Source organism: Artibeus jamaicensis, unplaced genomic scaffold, assembly GCF_021234435.1.
Source record: "Artibeus jamaicensis isolate MK-2021 breed Jamaican fruit bat unplaced genomic scaffold, CSHL_Jam_final contig_1832, whole genome shotgun sequence".
In the NCBI taxonomy this organism is placed as follows: Eukaryota; Metazoa; Chordata; class Mammalia; order Chiroptera; family Phyllostomidae; genus Artibeus; species Artibeus jamaicensis.
Window position 1 is genome coordinate 2991226 of NW_026521362.1, and position 21245 is coordinate 3012470.

A 21245-nucleotide genomic window follows, 5' to 3' on the forward strand; every position below is an offset into this window, starting at 1 on the left:
TAATTTTTTTAAATGTAGTTCTAACAAGCAGGCAGTCATAAAATAAGTCACTGTCATAGTGAATGTTTAAGCCTTTCAATATGTCTACCCATCTTATCTCCACTTTAATATTCAAGCAGTAATCTTGTCACAGAGCATTAGTAAGGAACTACAATTATCTAATTGCATATTGCCTGAGAGCTTTAGTTTGAAAATTGTTTTTAACCATATATTCTCTCACCTTGAAATATTAGCACATTAACATAATTATTTATGGTAATATAGTGTACTTATTTTTGATGAACTTGAGTTAGCTGACAATGATCTTTAGTGAGCTATGTGTGTTGTTTTAATTAGGGTAATATTTATTTACAGAAGTTTATAAGAATTTTAATTTTAAAACATTCTTTTACTTTTTTCTTCAATTTATTTTCCCTTAACCTTACTTTTCATTGCCTCATATCTTTACAAATTTTCAGTATCAAAAGGACATCATCTTTTTAATTGTGTATTTGTTTGGCATGTAAGTGGAGGGAGCATTTTGGGGCAGAGGGGGGAAATAAAATTGAAACATTCCACCTAAGTGGAAAATAAAGAAAGCTCTATGCTTCTCTGGTACCTTACCCTCTTTGACACTTACTCTAAGAGTCAACTTACCTGGTACAAATGTGAATGATTGTCTCCACCTTTTAAAATTTTTAGATAATACCATTAACTATCTAATCAGGTAATAATGTGTTTGATGCTTAATCACAACACCCTCTTCAGAAAATCCTTACACACTATAATGCCTCACTTATTTGCACAGAAAATGTTTTTATACTGAGCTTCCTAGCAAAATTCAGAGTATTACAAATGAATATTTTTTATTCTTATAAGAGAATTCAATACTTGACCAAACCCAATAGGAGATTCAGAGGCACAAAAATTACCTATGATGTATTATTCACCTGTTGGCAAATGTTTCTGACTTAGTGATTTTTCTCTGTAAATGTGTTAAACAATTAAAAGATAATTAGATAACATGCTAATAAGTCATTGTGAGCAAAATAAATGGTCTCATTAACACTCCTTGACAATAATTAATATTTTTAAGTTCAATGCCATATACAAGTTGACAACAATTAATCTTATTAAGTTCAATGCTATACACAACTTCGACTGTTAAAGTCAGAAGTAACTTACCTAATGACTCATATATAGGCACATGAACATTAATTTGAACTTTGATGCTAATTGCATCTTTTGAAAAACAAAGCAGTAACTCTAATAGCTTTGGAAATTCCGGTGAAATATTTGCCTGTAAAACTCAGAATTGAGGGTCAGCAGAGATTAACGTAAACTGAGTTTTGCATTTCAGTATCAAGCTACTGAGAGATGGCCAAAAATGCTTAAATTTTGGGCTTACTTTTGCAAATCTGAGGTACTACTTTTTCAGATAAGCAGATGTAAAGAGTTTCTTACATAAAGTTCTTAAGTTCCAGAATGTAGCTGCCTCGGGATGTTCTAGTTTAAACCTATTCCACTGACTGTGGACTCACAGGGATAAACCCAGGGCTTTCGTCCTGCTTATGGTACAAAAAGAAGCCAATTTCAATACTCAAGGAAAAGGGGGGAAAGATAAACACAAAACGCCTGGACATTGTTTCTCCATCAAAATCATCCTTTGTGTCAGCTGTTCTAGATGTTGGAATAAACATCGAACATGCCAGACGCAGCTAAAACTGCCCTTATGCACCTTCTGTCTTGTTCAAGAGGCAAAATATTTATCGGAACTATTGCCAACCCTCCAAGTGCCCTTTAAGGCGTGCCCTAGGTGGGCATGTTAGCTGATAGGGACTAGGAGGAGGCTTGCCAGCGCAGCTGGTACATGGCCCACGTGAGGTGGCAACATAAGCCACCTGGCTTCAAAATCTCTATTCTTCCCACTACGCTCTAATTATAGAATTGAAAGGTCAGAATCTATTTCCAGGTAAATAAAACTGACCCTAGTGATTATCTAAGCAAGAATAGATCTTCTGTTGCTTGACTGGTATTGAAAGAGATTTCCGACAGGTGCAAGCAACTGTCATTAGGGCTTCAGCCTCTGCCCCTTGTAGTGGAACTAACAAGAGGCTACACTTCCTACTCTTGCCAAAGTGATATGGTGGTTAGAGTCCCCCGTACCTGGAAGCGTCAGATGGAAGAGAAGAGAATGTCAGAGAGGATAGCTGACTGCACTTCAGACTTGAGAAACACAAGAGGGAGAAGCCCATCTACATGCCAAATTCCAGAAACTTCTATAATAAATGGCAAGCCTAATAAAGAACACAGCAAGGGGATTTTAATTTTGAGCATTTCTAAATTTGGAATTTTAAAATTTGTACTATGTATTTACTTTAAATATTACATCCTTAGAAATTACAATAAATTTCTACAAATGAAGTTAGTGATAGCAAATGTTATTTTTCTAAATATTTTATTTACTTATTTATTTAGAGAGAGGGGAAGGGAAGGAGAAAGAGTGGAAGAGAAACATCAATGTGTGGTTGCCTCTCACATGTCCCCTACTGGGGACCTGGCCTGTAACCCAGGCATGTGCCCTGACTGGGAATTGAACCGGCAACCCTTTGCTTCACAGGCCCATGCTCAATCCACTGAGCTACACCAGCCAGGGCAGCAAATGTTATTTTGTTATTAAGGGGTCAGTCACATCTCCAGCTGCCTCGTCGTACTAACATTTCATTCTCCAATCACAGAATACCACGCTTCTATTAGAAGAGTGCCCGTCTAGGTCATATCGAATTTAATTACTGTGGTACTCATATAATTATGGAGTTGTTTCAAGTTCCAAATATACCTATTCCCTTATACGCATACTTTTGCAATGAAGAAATACAGTGTAATTATTTTAATAGGAAGACATTTAAAAATAAATTGGAGATAAAGTGTATTAACACAAAATGAACAAGGGAAATCATAAAGTCCTTCTTTTTCTTCTCCCTCTCCCTCACCCCTGGCATAGAATATAGCACACCAGATGAAAGGAGAAAGATGGGAATTCATTTCATCTTCAAATTATATTTATTGGGTGCCTAGTATGTGCCAGGCATTGCTCCAGATACATGCATTATCATAATGAAGTCAAGTTCCCTGATTTTTGGTATTGTATGTTCAAGTGTTGGGTGCTTGGTACAGGAGGAGATAAAGAGGCAATAAGAGAGCAGGTGTTAAAAATAGTAAGCAAGTGAATTTGGTAATATGTTAGCAAGTGATAAATGCTATGGAACTAAAAGTGGAGTAGGGTTTCAGACTGGACTGTTTCAGACTGGAGATACAGAGGATAGGCTGCGGTATTAAAATAGGGTTAGTGATCTCATGGGGAAAGTAAGTTTTAATCAAAGTGAAGGAGTTAGCTTGTGGATATCTAGGAATAAGTATACCCGGCAGATGCCCTAATCCAAGAGCATGTCTGGCTTGTTCAAAGAAATGACAAGTAGACTGATCGGAATAAAATGAACAAGGGAAGGCATTTTAGGGAAGGAGGTAAGACATTAATGGGGGTCAGATCATGCAGGGCTGTTACTCTGTATGAAACAGGAAGCCATGGAAGGGTTTTAAGCAGAGGACAGATGTATCTGGGTGGTATTTCATTGCATGATTCTGTTTCTGTTGACAACAGAGTGTGAAGGAGGCAAGGGTGCAACCAATTCAGTTGGTGACTCTGACCACAGTAGTACCAATGGAGATGTTAAGAAGTGGTCAAATTCAGGAATTGTAAAGAGGAAATCAATATGATTTATTCAAAGAGAAAGAGAAATTAAGGACAAGAAGATTATTGGACTGAGCAAGTGGCAGGATGGAGTTGCCATCAACTGAGATAAAAAATCTCTTTGGATTGAACAGATATGTACAATAAGAGAAAGAGTTCAGTTTGGGACATACTAAGCTTTTGATATCTATTAATCATCCAAACAGAGATGCCAAGTGGGCAGGTGCAGGTAAAAATTCTGACCTGGGGGGGACAGTTGGTAGTGAGCACAATGTAGGTGGTATGAAAAATCCAAGGTTCTGTATCAGATCACCAAAGGAATGCGCGTGAATAGAGAAGAAGACAAAGGATGGCACCCCGGAGGGGAAAAAGGAGGAAAGTCTAAAAGGAAAACAAAATCAATTGACCAGTGAAATAGGAGGAAACCAAGAAATGAAAGTCTATCTAAAGGAGGAGACAGTAAAATTTGTTGGGTCAAATATTTCTAAATCTGCCAATGAAAACCAAAGTATGTGAGAAAAGCAAATTCATCACTCACGCCGATCCACATCATTAGAGGAAGAACTATGAAGTACTTTTTTTATATGCAGCTTAACTCCATATCACCCATTAAAGGCTAAAAAGTTGCAAATATAGAAATTGCACACATAGAAATAAAAAAAGCAAATAAAAAGTTGCACACATAGAAATTGAGCTGTGAGCTCAGGAGCACACAGCAGGTGCTATAAATCTTTGTAAAGGCTGTTTTCCATCTTGACCTCAATTGTTTAGACGGTGTTGATCTCTTCGGCTCTGCCTTATATAAGTTGTCACGTGGTAGAGGAAGGGTGCTCACTGCATGACATTCATACCTGTCATTCACAGAAAACAAACTCCAAAACAGATGCTTGCCTATTTATCTAGGTTTCCAGTCCACAAATTTGGTGAAGAGATTTGTCAGCATTCAGTCAATGCTCTATCTGCCAGCTCTTTCTGAAGGCAGAAGCTGGGATTGGTAATTAGTATCCTCCGTCATGTGGGAAAATAATCACTAGGTCAGAAAAGAGTGAGTTAGCAGAGAGGCCACCAAACAGCTCAGGAGCTGAGGTGGAGACGCAAAAATACAATTGTCGAGCAGGAGATTTCACACGTTTTTTCCTACCAGGTGCTGTAGAAAAGTAAAACAAAGTTAAGTTATGGGTCTACCAAGATCTGAAGGAGGCAGAGCTGGTTCATTAGGTTAACCTGGTTAACCCCTGACACGCAAGGTTACGCTCCTGGACAAGAGGAACCTAGAAGAATGTAGGACAAAAAAAGTAGGGACAACCTGGAGTCCAACTCCCGTGGTTACTGAAAGCCAAGAGGGACGTTTTGGGGGTAAGACATAACATTTAGACAATGTTCTCTACTCTTATTGATTGTTACAATAAGTTTGGAAAAACCAGTGAGGTATTCATAATGTTTGCAAATCCGTGAGCTTCGAAATCATGCACACAGAATAGAATATTTTACTTGTTTTCTTCAGAATAAAATTATGAAACTGGATCATGTTAAAACATCCCTCCCTGTCGCCTGTCTTTCCACCTTCTTTTCTTTCTTTTCACTTAGCAAACACAGTGAGTTTTTATCATTTTTCCCTTGATTCTGTACATGGATAGGACTGCAGAGAAACCACTGCTCTGTGGCATGGGCAGCCTCATCCGTCCTCCCCGTCCTAACCCCGACGGGCTGTCCTCCAGGATTGCGGCACCAGAATCAAGGAGTTGATTCATAGTATTCTAAAAATAATGTTCATATAATATTAAGCATTAACTTTCCTAGTTTAAGTAATTTTTATAAAACAGAAAAATAAAAATAAAAAATTATTTTAGAATAAAAAATTAATAAATTCTTTAGAATTGTGCACACTTTAATGTTTCTATTATTATATATATTTTTGGTATCAGAATTGCACAGGGATCACAATATTTTCTTGCTGCTAAGAGATATCCATAGGCACTTAATTATTTATTTAAATAATCTACAAAATGGAACATAAGCATAAAATATTGAAATTATCTATTTGAAATGCTAACAATTTTTTTAAAAGACAACATATAGCAAAGAAAAACTAAACTGGTATACCTTAATTCTACAAAAATGTATAAATATTTAAACTTGTAGCAAAAGAACAATTATACCATTTAGTAATGCTTACAATATTTAAAATGTTTAATTCCTTATGCACAATCTATGTTAAAGAACTGTGTGTCAAGCATATATCTAAAACATTTTTGAAATTATTTTCTTTTATTTGTGGCTGTGTTCACCAAACAAATCCAAACACTCCAAAAAATGTTATCGAGTCCCCTTTTTCTGCTTGTGCTATTTTTAGCTGAAAGTACAACTGAAACCAAGCAACAGTTTATGTTCATTTCTACACCAAATTAAATGCATGATAAAAACCTCATTTTTAACCATTATAGATACAGCCTTCATCATCCAACTCCCTATCCTCATTCTTACTCATTAGAAACAGAACAGTACCTGTGATTTGTTCTCCTTCATGAAAAACAAAAACAAAAAGGGTAACTTTATGGAATGATGAAATGAGGATAATAGAAGTGATCTTTGTCTTAAAATACAGTTAACCAGAAAGCTGCCCTGCATCACTAGTATTTTAGAAGGTTTTTTTAAACAAATACAATGAAAACTGCCTTTAGAATTTATTGAACAATATGAAGCAAAAGTTGGACACAAATTTACACAAACTAAAACACATTGCTGGTGTTCATTTAACACCTTAAATCCACACAATAGCTTATATTTAATAGCAGTTTGAACATGATGTAGTCACACCAGATATGTTCATGTGCTGTACAGAAAAGATTGCCTTTCTCTGTTCCGTATTTTGACATATTGGAGAAAAATTGTGGGTAGCAGCTAAATCCTGAAACACAAGCTGCCTTGAGACTTAATTGAATTTTTGCTGCCCATCCAAATTGGAAATTTACTCAAGATCTGCAAGTATCAGCTATGCAGAAAGACAGCTTGTGGATGATGACACATACTTGGAGGTCTTGCATTTCTTTCTATTTGTTAAGTTAGCATACTTACTAAGTTGAGAATGCACACAAGTTTGGCTTCCTCTGATACTAGGTGTAGCATCTATAAATGAGATGCAAGTGGCATGGTTGTGATCAGGTAAGATAATCAATTCTTAAGTGACAGTGTAGGGGGGTACCAATATTTTGAGGTTACTTGAACCTATTTGTACTATGCTCTCAAACTCTCATCAAATAAAAATTAAAAAGGGTCATGGTTCTTGTTGTTTTATTGTTTGATTTCTCTCCCCCCATCTCTCTCTCTCACTTCTCTGCATCTCCCCGAAACCCTCGTCTATTAGGTTTTTCTAAGCATCATGGAAAAATTGAATTCATGGGTTGTGTGTGTGAGAGTCTAAAGAGTTCCACTGGGAAACCTAGAAATCTCTGCTGATTACGCTGCAGTTTTTTAAAGCCAAATAACCTAGAACCTACACAGTGTTTACGGTAACAGATGATCTAATTTTCAGTGTGAGCTGTGAGCCAATCTTACTTTTAACTTGAATATAATCATAAGAAAATGGAAATAGGGGAGAGTGTGCTCCCTTGTTTACTGCTGAAAAGGCCTTGCTTCTCTAAAACACTGTTTTCCAATAATGCCGCAATGGTCAGTAATGGGGCTGTTTCCTGTTAATTTCTTTATTTTTGCTGCAGGTCTTTATTTATTGCCTGTGATAGTATTTTATAGAACTAACTTTATTTGTGTATGAAAGGTACTGAGAAGTTACATTTCCAAAGCTAATTATCTGTAAAGAAGAGAAGTTAATGTTTCTAAAGAATCAATGCACTTATTATAAAATGCTTAATAAAGACATTAATCTCATGATTGTGCCCTTTCTATTATATTTTTGAGTGCTTTGTAGTTGAAGATGGTGTTAGGCTACAGTATTAACAATGATGAGTCCTGACATCAGAGCCGACAGCTGTATGACCTTTGGGCAAGCCTAATTACGTATCTGGGTCCCTGTCCTACCTTCTATAAGCAGAGAAACTGAGAATAAATCACTTGTGGGTTGTTTTTAAGTTTCTTTGTTCATAGACTTGCACTTAGAAAATAAATTTCGTGATGGCTCCTGTGAAACCACAAAAATACAGAGGATTTTTCAGAAAATGATATGTCTCCCCTCTAATAGTAAAAATCTTATTTATACCATTAGATGGTCATTAAATCCAACCAAAAAATAAAATTATTTTTTTCTTAATAAAGCAATTTAGGTAATGTAGTAGCATGTTTATAAAATGTCATGTTTCATTTCCATAAGGAAGGATAGTCTATCATAGAGAACAAACTAGAACCCATACTTAAATGTGAAGAGTATTAGGAAGAAAATTATCATTTGGAGATAGTTATGTACATACTGTCTAAATATACTACTAGCATTTATTTTGAAATTTAAAATATTGTGCAAAAAAGTATGATATAGTATCGCTCAGCAACTTTAACACACAATTTTTCAGCTAACTCAAAAAATAATTGCAGAAAACTTACTATGTGCCAATGACTCTACACAACACTGAAGGTAACACAGTGAAAAATGCTGATAAAGTCCCACCTCTTACGGGGCCTACATTCTCCAGTGTGTGATGGTGGTATTGAGGGTGAGGAAGTGAGAGGGTAGGCAAAAAAATAAAGAAGTTTATACTTCGTCAGAGAATGTGCAGGGCATAATGAGGGCAAGAGGGGAAGGGTTTGCCTTTCTGATGAGATAAAATTTGAGTAAAGCCCTAAAAGAAAGGGAGTGAGAGCTCTGCGGGGCAAAGGGAACAAAAACGTAGGACAGAAACTTGCTCATCAGCCAGAGAGAAATAAATGCTCAGGAACATGTGTGTGATTGTGCCCGCAGTGGTGTCATTCCTGAAACAGATTGTATTAAAGAGTTCTTGTGTGTTTCAGCTTTTAAAATTTAAGGACAAATGTGCAGGGACATTTTCCCATAATTTAGTCAGGGCAAGAGGAAACAGAGAGAAAAGGAGAGTCCTCAGCTGACTTGTGAGTCCACTATCAATTTAAGGCCATGGTTTGCTAGCTCTTGGGTGTCACAGCCTCCTTATCATTTGGCTATAAACAATGGATTTTCTACTTAAAAAATGCCTTTCAAAAACTTCTGCTTATAATTTTAAGACATTCAGGGATACCCAGAGACCTCAAGGTGAGGCATGCCTACACTTTAAGAAGTAAACTTGAAATGCTCCGGGTTGTAGGTTCTTTCTTTGAGTTTTACCAGTATAAAGCCGAAAAGGAAAGGAAGTAATGCTAGCAGGGGAAATCATACAAGATTCTACTGGCCTTTCTTTTCATTAGAAAGGTGTATGTGTGTGTGTGTGTGCGTGCGTGCGTGTGTGTGTGTAAGAGGGGGAGAGAGAGAAACATGGAGGAGTTCGTTTTCAAGAAAACGAAGACTCAGAGCTTTTTAAGAAAAAGTGAGAGTCAAAGACATGGCATCTATTTTACATGATGCTTCTTCCATTTCTTCCCCTAGATTTCTCTTAGCTGCTAAATCTATTTATTAATGAATAAAATACATATGTAGAGCAAATTTAAAGCCATTGTGAATAGTATGAAATACTAAAAGTTATTAGCTCAATTCCCACTGATAAAGTTTTCTTCTTTTGTATGTCTTCTGCTCATGTATTTTGAACACAAAGGGTTTTAGGATGGAGAGAGAACATGTGAAGCTAGCCCTGTTATGACTGTGTTCCTTGAGCCATAGTTTATGGCAAATGATATCTAGCAGTTTATTTAAATGTTTCATGGATGTGTATTGAGTTCATTCCTGATGATGAAAACTTCAGCTATTCAAGCATAACAATAAAATTCTGATAGCAATGCATTATTTTCGATATGTAAAATAAAAATATCAATAGATACCTAACTAAACACTTTAAATGCAGGATAATTAAAAGTCAGGGCTTATCCTCTCCACCCTTTAGCTACAATTCTGTACAGCAAAAGTGACGAGTCTCCATCTGGAGTGAAGAGAAAAGGGGCTGTGTAAGACAAAGACAGTGCTTAAGGATTGGTTTTCTAACATCCACCCTGGACCCAATATGGTTGTTAAGCCCTCAACCTGTGTTAGGACTAATTGTGACCTGAACAGAATCTTTAGAACGATTCGGTCGCTGCCGTTTGACTCCAGTCGTCTTGCTCCCCTCAACACCTGGCTTGTTTCTTTTGATTTCATGTCCTTTAAATTGACTTTTCAAATTCTTCTCCTCTTTTTTTTCTTGTTTAAATGTGATACTTTTAGAACTCTGTAAATCAACATCCAGTGTAGTTTCTTCTGGTGCAAAACTTGGAACTAATTTTGTGTGACGAATTCATTGTTCCGAGATAATTCAACATGTGACCTGCTGTCCACATAGACATGTAACATGTTTCCATGAAGGTCCAGCAGAAGCAGAGTGAGTTTATAAAATGAGACCGTTTCATAGTGAAGATATTTTATAAGGCATTTACAGTGTCTCTCAATCACTATGAAAATAAAAAATAAAAATAACCCTCCCCAACAATCCTGTGACATGAGGACAATACAGATTGTTTCTTAAAGCAAACACTTTGTTTTTTAAGTTTTCAGATGTTTAATAACACTTTGCTGTTATTTATATTTTATGTGCTTTTGATCAGATACAAATTTTTGTAAGGAAATAAGCAAACGTTCCTAAAAATGAATTATAAACAACTGTGTTTTAGAATACTAAAAGGATTTTAAAACGTTCAATTCAGCAAAGTTAATATTTTTCCTTAATTGAAATAATGGAAAAACAGAAGTGTAGACACTTTGATGGCTTGGGGGAAATGGTCTTCACGCCCCCAAAGTCATGTTTCTCAGCAGCCACTGCTGGGACCTGCTCCCACTGCAGTCCTGCATGGTGGGCACCATTTTGTCCTCCTCAGAAGGTTGGTCCAGACATTGGTTGCTGTTAACATGTCTCAAGGTGAGTCTCTGTAAAAGACAACCAATAATCAGCACAAATATTTTATCTCTAACTTCACTAGTGCATCAGATTAAATCAGTTCTTTGAAAAAAACTTTATGTTTTTTTAGTATAAATATTGTAATATGTAAAAGGAACTGTGCAGGTGGTGCTAATTACTATATGACTTTCACTGTTACAGTTTCATCACTGTCTAATGCACCTTTATGTGCAGATGGTTAAAGAAACTGGCCCAAATATGCTATGCATTGCTGAGAATTCAGATCCTTTGCAGAAAGCCCATTTGTGAGCTCTGAATTCAGTCAAGGGCTGTAAATATTAACAGGCTTTCACAAAGGCTTAGTTTACTTAGACATGCGTTATTCAGTAACCAGTAGGTAAACAGGCTAGGAGATGTCACAGCTGTGACCCAAAGGAAAAAAAACTGCTAGAGATGCTTCCATTTCTAAATACTAAACAAGCCATAGTATCTGTGACAGAATTCACCACAGAAGAGCAATTATCATAGCAAAGATCTGTCTTACTTAACATTATGCTCACCATAATTTAGTTTGCATTTCTAAGAATCTTTAAAAAAATCAATATCAAATGAAAACAGGGATGTCATAGTCATATATTTTAAATGCACATCTCTATTTTATTTTCTTCATAACAATATTCATTAGAAAGCATTATCTCAGTACCCAAATTCTGAAATGTAATTCCAAAAATTTCATGTTAACAGGTCATTACACATCCTGTCTTCTGAGTTCACATTTACATTTTGCAGTTATGTATTTTTGACTTTATAGGTATACATTTTAAGTCCACATGCTATATACTAATCTATGCACATTGATTATGTACATTTTTGCTCAGTTTCAAGGCCAGTGCCTAGACTCATGCTACATAAAACAAACTTCCCAAACAGAAGTATCTGAACACATAGGAAATGATTTGCAGGTATATCTTGAAAAAAGCATGCCATATAGTTTTATTTTGAATCATCAAAATTAACAGCAGACAATTTTGGGAGATTTCATGATATTACAATTGAAAACTGGATGAAAGAATGCAGGGAGAATTCAATAAACTGGTGGAGAAGCGCTGCCTAGACAATTGTAGTATTTTTGATTAGGCCTGCAAACACCCTAGACTGCACTGTCCTGAGAAAAGATGGAGGGGAGAACAGGCTTATAGAGGAGAATGCTTAATGGACAAGAAGCAGGAAATTAAAAGAGCTATGTTGTCAGATGTGAAGATACAAGAATGGGGCTTTCGTTGTTGCTCTTTCAATACACAGCAGCAAGCTATTTATACTAAAAAATGGAGGGAAAAAATGGCCAAAGATAGGCAAAAAGGTAGTTGACTCTTACTTATGATGCCAGAAATTATGTCATTGGCTGATGAATCAATAGCCAACTTGAAAAAAATTCAAAACAAAAACAAATTTTTTTCTAGAAAGTTTTAAATAAAATCAACAAAATATTCATCATTTTTGTTATATACCTGAGGTCCTTTGTGTATATACTTTTTTCAAAAAAGCTACTTATCTTTCCTTGCTTCTGATATATCCTTTTTACAAAAATGTATATGACTTTAAAGATCAAATTAAATGTACTGTCAATGACTTAAACAGGAATACATTTAAAATAGTAATGTTGTTCTAAAAATGCATAAATATTTCCTTCTATGAAATTCATTAATTATCAAAAGCCACAACTGCCAAGATAACATCCAATCAACCAAAACTCTCGTTTTTAATGTTGGACTGTTTTTACATTTTAGGATCAGACAGCCCTAAGTATAAATTCCTATGATTTCCACTCCCCACTCACTGGTTGTGAAAACTTGGGCAAGTTATGAAATTATTCTGAGCTATCAGATTCTTTGTCAGAAAATGCTCAGTTAAAATTATGAATAATTAAAAATGCCCCTTCCTTTTCTGCTTAAAAAATTTGACGTTCCATCTACTATCTAACTGGGATCCCTTGGTAACCTGATAAGGGGAAAATCTATATTTCCAGGCAACATAACTTATGGTAAAGACTGTATCTGTATCAAATTAACTTCATTGTAAATACCTGATAGGAAGCCAAACTGTGGGCTTCACTAAGTGCAAAGACTTGGAGTTTTGCATGTTGCACTGGTTTACTTGAAGCTCTGCCTAGGGAGTGGTTACAGATATACCATCTCCTGTGACGCAGAAGGCCCTTAACCGGGCTGTTTTCCAGGCCTGCCTCACGTGGCCCTCATCTGCTCACACAGGTCTGGAGAAGCCTGCTCCCATAAGGCGGTATGAACTGCTTCAGGGAGTGATGCAAATTCTGCCCAGAGAAACAGGTTGTTGTGCCTGTCCTAGAATTCTGTAAGCAGACCTGGGAGATTAAATGTTTAAGTGTGAGACGGCCCCTGCTGGCCACTGCATCTCCCAGGTAAGGTTGCTTTGAAATTAAACTAAGGCAATATATGAGGTATGTAAATTGCTAGAGATCCAAGTTCTCATTGTGTAAAAGGTCCAGACTTTTACAGCTTCCCAATGCATGTTTAGAATGCCTTTGTCTGAAATGGTGTTCTGATCTAAATACCAACCCCCCTCTCCTCTCCATACGTCCTTCCCAGCCTTGTCATAACCATTCCCAGCTCAACTGTGTCCTCTTTAACTAGTTCAGTTGATGCAGAAAAACTCCCTAACATTCCTGTGTTCTCATAACAAGGTATTGGAAATGTAACATATTTTATTTACAGGACATAAATCCCTTAAGATTAAGAACTAGGACATGTTAACTGCACACTTTACAAGAATCCATACTAGTTTTCTTTAAACTTAAACTGAGTTTTAAGTTTAATAAAATTCATTTATTAAAATAAAAATCCCTTCATTGCTCACTGTATGATTATTCATAAAATCATACAAGTGAGAGAGAAAAGGTACAATTTCTTAAACATTTTTTATTATATCACTTAAACCAAAAATCCTAATCTACAATAAATGCATTCGATTTAAGTTTCAGCCTAAAGAAATAAGTTCCAGAAAGGGTATGTTACAGCTTCACACAACCAAAGTATATGAATTAAAATTAATAAAATTAAACCATTTCAATGTTCCAAAAGAAACCATTTTTTGGTTATGTTAATTTTCTTACTGATTTTATTGATCTCTAATGCAAAATCTATTGTCATATAGATGGGGGTGTAGTTAGCATTAGTGTAAAAAGAGAGCTACTATGTAGTAATACATTCCATCAATTATATTTATATATATATTTGAAATAAAGAAAAAACTGGAAAATACCTGTTCGTTAAATATAGAATAATGACTACTGAATATTGGCACACCCCAAATTAACGAGCAGCTAAGAAGTAAAAGACAGAAAAATAACTCCACGGACAAACGGCACGTAAAGATTTTTTAAACCACATTTAAAGAAGTAAGTTTCTAGATTCCAGTAACAAAACATAAAAATACTAAACTAATATTAATAAAATCTGAAACACAAACCTCTAAAAGTTATTAGAGAATGTAATCAGTAGGATTCTCAAAAATATTTCTAAACACTTCCACTCTTGTGTAGTTTCTCAGCAGCCATTTCTGCCAAGTGCCGCTGCCACACGCCTCCACAGCGGGCTGCTGGGAGCCAGCAGCTACTTTGCTTACTGAGAGGCAGGACTGGGTGTTTATGTGAAGAAAAGTTTGGGTCTGTTTGACAAAGAAAATAGTGAATAATGACAAAATCAAGCACAAAGGCAGTAATCAATCAATCATTCTCGACAACATACAATTTCTACTGGATGAGAATGGAAGGCACACATCACAATAACTGCATCCGTGGAGCTGTGCACCACAGCCCTTTAGATGGCTTTAATATCAAGTGTATTTGGCGGGAGTAAGTAAAGATAGAACTGAGAATAAGGAGAAGAGCCTGAGATCAAACATGAAAAATTCACAAGAAAAGGTTATAGTCTCAGTGCCCATTCTAGTAATTAAATATTTTTACTGCTACATGCCAATTTTGTGAGTATGGATATTTAAAACCACTGTGTAGTCCACAGAGTTTTCAGTCATGGTCTTTGGCCTGCTTTTTCCTTTGCCCTAAACTTGAGTGGATGCCAGGGCAAGATCTGGGGGATCTTTTGGTGTTAATGCTTTCCTTTACTTTTTACTCAAATTGTTTCCACCATGTTTTCACAGGGCTGACCTGGTGATGTTAAAAGTGTTCCACATATATGTTGGCACATTCATCTAACTGTCAATTAGCAAGTTAATGAAGGAAAGAAAAAGAAAAAGACTGACCCCCTGGGGCTCTTAATTTGACTTTATTCTCCAAACACGATTTGTGATTAATTTGTCTGTTTCTTGTTTTCCATTTATTTCCTCAGAAGGAGCGTAGCTCCAGGGAGACGAGGGACCATGACCACCTACGTCACCAAGCCCAGTGCCTGCACATAGGAGGCATTCTCTAAGGTCGTTGAGGAAACCAATCAGTGAAACGCTAAGGCAGAAAATAAATTTTGATAAAATTAGCTACATTTCTTGGACAGCTTAATGGACACAATCAATGGATTTTTCCATTTCAAGGACTGACTTTCTACAGGTAAATGGTAAGGGATCTATAAAGGCAGAAATGTAATAATAGAACATGAATCCCATGTAAAATTTTTCAAAAAATATTTTTGTAATCTCTCCACAAAATATTTCTCCATAAATGATCATTAAAACATTTCATAGAGCTTTAACTCCAGGTACTTCTAAAATGTTTATGTATACTCTCCAAGTGCTTCTAAGAAAAATTAGAAATCTCATACAACCACAGTGAGATAAAAATTATTTTTTATTTTAAGAAACCCAACAAAACTGCCAGTGTTTTCATTTGTTTGAGCAGTAGCATAGTTTATTTTTCTGCATATTTTGCCTAAAAGAGATATTAATTATTATTTAATGTTTTCTAACAATTCTACCACTTATGTCATGCAAATTTATGTAATAGAGTTCACCTAATTAAATGCCCTTCGATTTAGATTGTGGACATCTCTCTTATCATTAAAATAATCTAAAAACGTAGGCAATAAAAATTTCTACAAAGAAGATTTGTCAAAACCATTTACCTTTTCCAGTTGGAGGCATTATCTGTCCAATTTAGAACCATTGTAAAGAAAGCTGTAATAAACACCTTTGAACATCTCTCTCCATATTTATAATAATTTCTTTAGAAATAATGCTTAGAAGTGAAATCACGAGGTCAAAAGTATGACAGTTTGAAACTTGCTAGCAAAGTTCTTAAAATATCTATAACAATGACTTTGCAATAAAGCAGCAGCTACTATTCTTGGGCTTGTTAAATGCCAGGGTAGTGCCTGGGTGTCGGCTTCACTGCCAGACACCAACATTGTCTGTTGCCATTGAAGTTATTCTGGACAGATTGCCAAGATAGATAAAGAAATTGATAAAAACACACGTGAAATAATTTTTGTGTATGTTTTTATAGTTACTTTTTCATTTTCATTGGCTTTGTACATTTCTTCTCTGCTATTTATTCAGGAACGTGCATGTTTTTATATAGGGTGTACTTTTTCCCTTAATATTGATCTTTGCCATATTTGTTGGAAATGCCTCTCACAACTTGAGAAGACTCAGCTTTAGAAGACTCGGTCATGGCAACACGCAGCATACTGCCAGGTATCTTCCCTCTTTGAAATACTGACAAGAAAACAGGGTAACACAAACCCCAAACTAGTGTTGGTTTTTGTTTATAGCACTACTTAATTATTCACCTGAAGTAGAAAGAATTAGTATTTTCTAGGATTTACAAAGTTTAATCCTACTATTTTAAAATGCATAAGAAAAAAACAGAATTTGAACATATCTGTATGTTTGCTACCTAAGACAAGGTGTGTCATGGAGTGTCCCTACACCTACCCTTTGGAAGATAGAGCTACTACTGAATATCATCTGAAATCAGGCTAATTCCAGTGACAAAAGAAAACAACATAAATTATAAAATTAGACATACATTTGTACCTTTGTATTAAAAAACACAAAGTAAAAATTTTGCTATTTTAGTGAACAAATAAAGTGACTACATGGTTGACTGAAGAATCAATCATACAGGTCTCAGTTTAAAAGCTGTCATACTAAAAGTTTAAAATAAGATCTAAATGACAGTTATTATACATATGAATAAATAAAGTAAGATAAATTCAGACTGTACAGGTATTTAATATTATTATTGCAAATACAATAAGATTTCCCTTATTGATCAAGTATGGAATAATATTACAAATTAATACAATAAAGTTGCTATTCAAAATGTTAAATAAAATCTCCTGAAAAAGTGATTTATGCATTTGTTAGAACAGAATGAGTAATTTAACGAACACATATAAATGTTTAATAAACAAGAACTAAAACTGCAATACTAAACTATTACATTTCCTATTCACTAATTGATTCTACTTAAGAAATCACAGCTATGAGTCGATGGGAATACAGAAAGGTATTACTTGTCTGACACAGGCAGCCTTTAAAAAACAAATCACTCAACTGTTTCTATTAGGAACGCTACGCAGGGAAATGGCTGGGTTGCCAGTTAATAGATCACTTACCTTGAAATTATATTCCCATTTACCTGCTTTCTGATAGGGTAAATAAAAGAGGTATTAAGTAAAGTCTACATATTAACCTCCATGATTTCAGTAAATACTAATCCAACATGTTTTACCTACTGAAAAAAATTCCTTGCATTGTGACTCTGAAACATTTGATACAGATGGCTTTGACTTCATAACAATATTTTCTCAGTCAACTTGCTCAGTCACATGAAAAACAAGGCATTTTTAGCATCATATTTTGCTCCCTTTTTTATTGTGTTGCATAGTGTTTGTTGAGCATAAGTGTTCTATTCTAAAAATAGATCGTCACACTGTATATAGCTGCCTGGATGTTCAAAAAGAACTGTGATTATGCAAACTTATTGCAGGAAAATGTAAATTTCAAATGGATTGAAATGCAATTGCAATATTCAAATACAATATAACAAAAACCTGAATAAAACAGAATGGATGAATGACAGTCCTTTATAAAAATAGCTCTTTAAATGTTTCAGTAAGATGAAATGTAGGGTTATTTTTTCCTTTTTGCCTTAACTCTTGAGTTGGTGGGCTTTCATAGCACCACAGTGTTCAGGTAACTTACTCAAAAGATTCCAGATCAGGTGAGGATTTTGCAGATTTGCTAACAATGATGTTGCCCCACAATCAAACATATTTGGCCAGGAATAGATGATATTGAATTAAATACATGGTTATGTTATTTAATAAGTATTTCATTAAGACAGTAGGACATCACATTTTAAATTAAAGTTGACCAAAGATGTGTATTTATTTTCAACATGCACTTCATTTTATTCAAATAAAAATAGAAGCAATTCAATATTAATTATATTATGAATATGGATATCTAAAGTCTGTAAGCAATTAGACCCTACTAAAAATGTGGTTTTATGACTGTCTGTGTATCTAAATAGACAATATTTACTTAAGAACATTTTTCCAATGATCAAGGAGAAATTCTATGTGAGTAAAATTTTGTGCCACAGAAAATTGATAGCATTTAATTATTTCTTTCATTGATAATACTACACATTTAGCTTATCAGAACATCATCATTAAAGGCATCTAATTGTTTTGAGTTTTTCAATGACCTCAACAGGAATGCAATATAATGGAAAAATTGCTTGAGTGTGTCAGAAACCTGGAGTTTACAAACCCAGAAAAAGCATTTAAATACTCTGAGCTTACATTTGCTAATGGAAAGAATACAAACAAGATATTATTATCACTTAGGACTGTTGTTAAAAATTGCATGGGAAAATTGATGAAATTATAGCCACTCAGAAACTTTAGTTCCTCCTATTCTTTAACTACCCCCTTCAACTAATAGTTAAAAAAACAAAAACAAAAACAAAGAAGCTAAATAGATTCCATGTTTTGAGACTTTATGATACTGTTTTAATTTTTCTCTGGATGGTCCCACAACTCTGTTCCTTTTTATGACTTGCTTTTCTAAGATTCAAAGGACTCAGGGAGACAAATTGATAGAATATTTCAGCTGTTCATACTGTGAGACTCACAACTGTACTGGTAACTAGCTTTCTTTAAATATATCATTAACACGGAAACCCTGCCTCCACCCCTGGCAGTATGATCTTTCTGCTTGAGAGTCCTCCTGATAAAAGCTCAGAGAAGTTTAAGGTAAGTTTTAGCTCTGTAAGTCCACCAAGTTGAACTCCAAGTTTTATTCTGCTTTGAAATTGCATCACTTCAGAAGTTTTTCAAAGAAGAATAATTTTGTCTTTGGTAGCAATAGAGGAAGAAAAAATCACAGAAGTAGCAAGCAGCACTTTGGGTTCACAGCCTGGCGCTCAGTCCACTGAGCCACACCAGCCAGGGCTACCAGCACTTTTTACTGGTTGGAATACGCGAAGACAAGAGCTACTTAGCAGTTATTCCTCTTTCCTCTCTGCTCCTGTTTCCTCCCCAATCTTTCTCAGACACCGTGTCATTTTCCAAAGTGTAGATATGCCCTTTCCTAACTTTGCAGCATTTTTAACAGTGTATAAAAAGACTAAGGAAGATATGCAAAGGTTTGGCCAGTGTCTAGATCTGCCATCCTCAAAGTTTAATATGTATGTGAATCTCTTGGAGATTTTGGTTAAAATATAGACTCTGATTTAGGGTATCAAGGGTGATATCTCTAATTCATAATTTCTAACAAGTTCTCAGGTGATCTTAGTAGTCTTAGAATGACAATGTGGGTAGCAAATGTTGGGACTATTCTGTAGACTGCAGTAACTCTAAACCTAATATTTAGAAGAAGAAATGATCAAATTATATCTCAGTTTTATTAAAAAAATAATTTTCTGTTTTTTCTGACTTCTTCACAGACAATATCAGTCTTTTATTTCAAAGCTGAAATTTTCCAGAAAGGCAATGCATCATTCCTGCAATTATTCTATTTTCTTGTGCCTTCTCCGCATTATGATTTATAGATTTACAAATTTGGGGAAAAATACACTATGATTAAAAATTTTAAATTTGACAAGTTAAACATCACAGTTTAATTTTGAAAATCTAAATATGTAAGACAGTAAATAAAACTGTTATATAATATTAAAGTGATTGAATAGTTTATGTAAAAGTAAACATTTCTCAATATTTATGAGCTTTACGGGTATGTGTTGTAGAAACAAAGTTACCTGATACAAAATTATTATAATAATCTAAAATACTTCAATAGAGAACTCTCACTCATCCAAAATAGTAAATTTACAAAAAAACATTTATTTATCTTAGTTGAAGCTACCTATCATCTTTTTCATTTTTTCTTGAAAATCCCTTAGTATTCAATAGTCTTCCTACTGGCTGATAAAAATATAAATAAAAACATCTAAATGCCAACAATATTTCAGAAATAAAGGAGTTTGAGACATGATTACAAAAGCCAATATCCACTCAAAAATTAAAATGCTTGGAGATTAATAGTGGTATTCTGAAATTCAACAATGCTACATCTTATAAAAAATGTACACGCTTTCCCCTTTTCTTATAAATATATGTTAGATCACACACCCAACAAAATCCTGGTATTCTGGTGGAAATCAAAGAACAAAAACAACAACGAAAAGTTTTATGTTAGAAAAATAACTCTTTCAGGATTTCTCCTTTGTCTGTACATTTATCTGTACTCTTCCTCACACAGGAGGCAGGGAACAAAATAAAGGTTCATATTTACTGACACATATTATTAGAGGAAATGTCTTCTGCTAATATAAAGGGTGGTGATGATAATGAAGAGAAAAATAATGGTTGTCAGATAAATAAGGTGACTAAGGCCTTGGGAGGACAAAGCATAAGGGAGCGCACGGGTGCATCAGAGGAAGGACTTGTGGTGCTGGCTTCAACACTGTGTCCCAGGAGATGTCCTGTCCAAAGAGCCTGGTGATGTTAGGTCAAGTTTAGGCCTGAATTTTAACCCCATGTAACTAGTCAAATCATATAAGAATTCAGTAAGTTCTCCTGATACTCCACTTTAGACAACATCATGCAAAATAAATGACATTAAAAGTTTTTGGAAAAGAAGGCCCTGTTAAGTATCAGTGATATTGATATCACTGCTCTGTAGGTTGGTTTCTAAAATGTCACTCTTGCAGAAATTTTAAGCTTTCATAGAACGTTGCATTTGTGAAATTAATTTACCTCTATTATAATATTTATCATATAAGAATAAAGTTTACTTCTCTTCTTAAATAAGGCACCAACCACTTAATAATGTGGAAAATGTAACACAGATAACCAACTCACTTTGTTAAGCAAAGAGAAATGAAAAAAATTAAGCTGTGTTTCAAGGCAGCTTCCTTGTTCAGAGGAAAATATTTCTTTTTTATTAGCTCCATCTGATGGTTGATCTGGTTTTTACATGCTGCAAGGCTATAAATTCCCAACAGTAATTTTATTGTTTCTTCTCCCGTCTTTCTCTCAGAA

General features: G+C 34.9%; 1 protein-coding gene across 3 annotated transcripts in view; it reads right to left on the reverse strand.

Annotated features, from left to right (window-relative positions):
* Positions 1–10259: 10259 nt before the first annotated feature.
* The window catches only part of GALNT13 (polypeptide N-acetylgalactosaminyltransferase 13), a 514121-nt gene continuing 503135 nt past the window's right edge, over positions 10260–21245 (reverse strand). Inside the window, exons 13-15 of one of the 3 annotated variants that reach the window (XM_053671600.1) lie at positions 17310–17339; positions 14209–14406; positions 10685–10736 (exon numbers count right to left, since the gene is read on the reverse strand). In XM_053671600.1, coding sequence (XP_053527575.1) covers positions 14221–14406; positions 17310–17339 — 216 coding nt within the window. In that variant the 3' untranslated portion in view covers positions 10685–10736; positions 14209–14220. Of the gene's footprint in view, positions 10737–14208; positions 14407–17309; positions 17340–21245 lie in introns of all 3 variants that reach the window. The other 2 variants (XM_037143385.2, XM_037143386.2) reach the window with 2 other exon arrangements.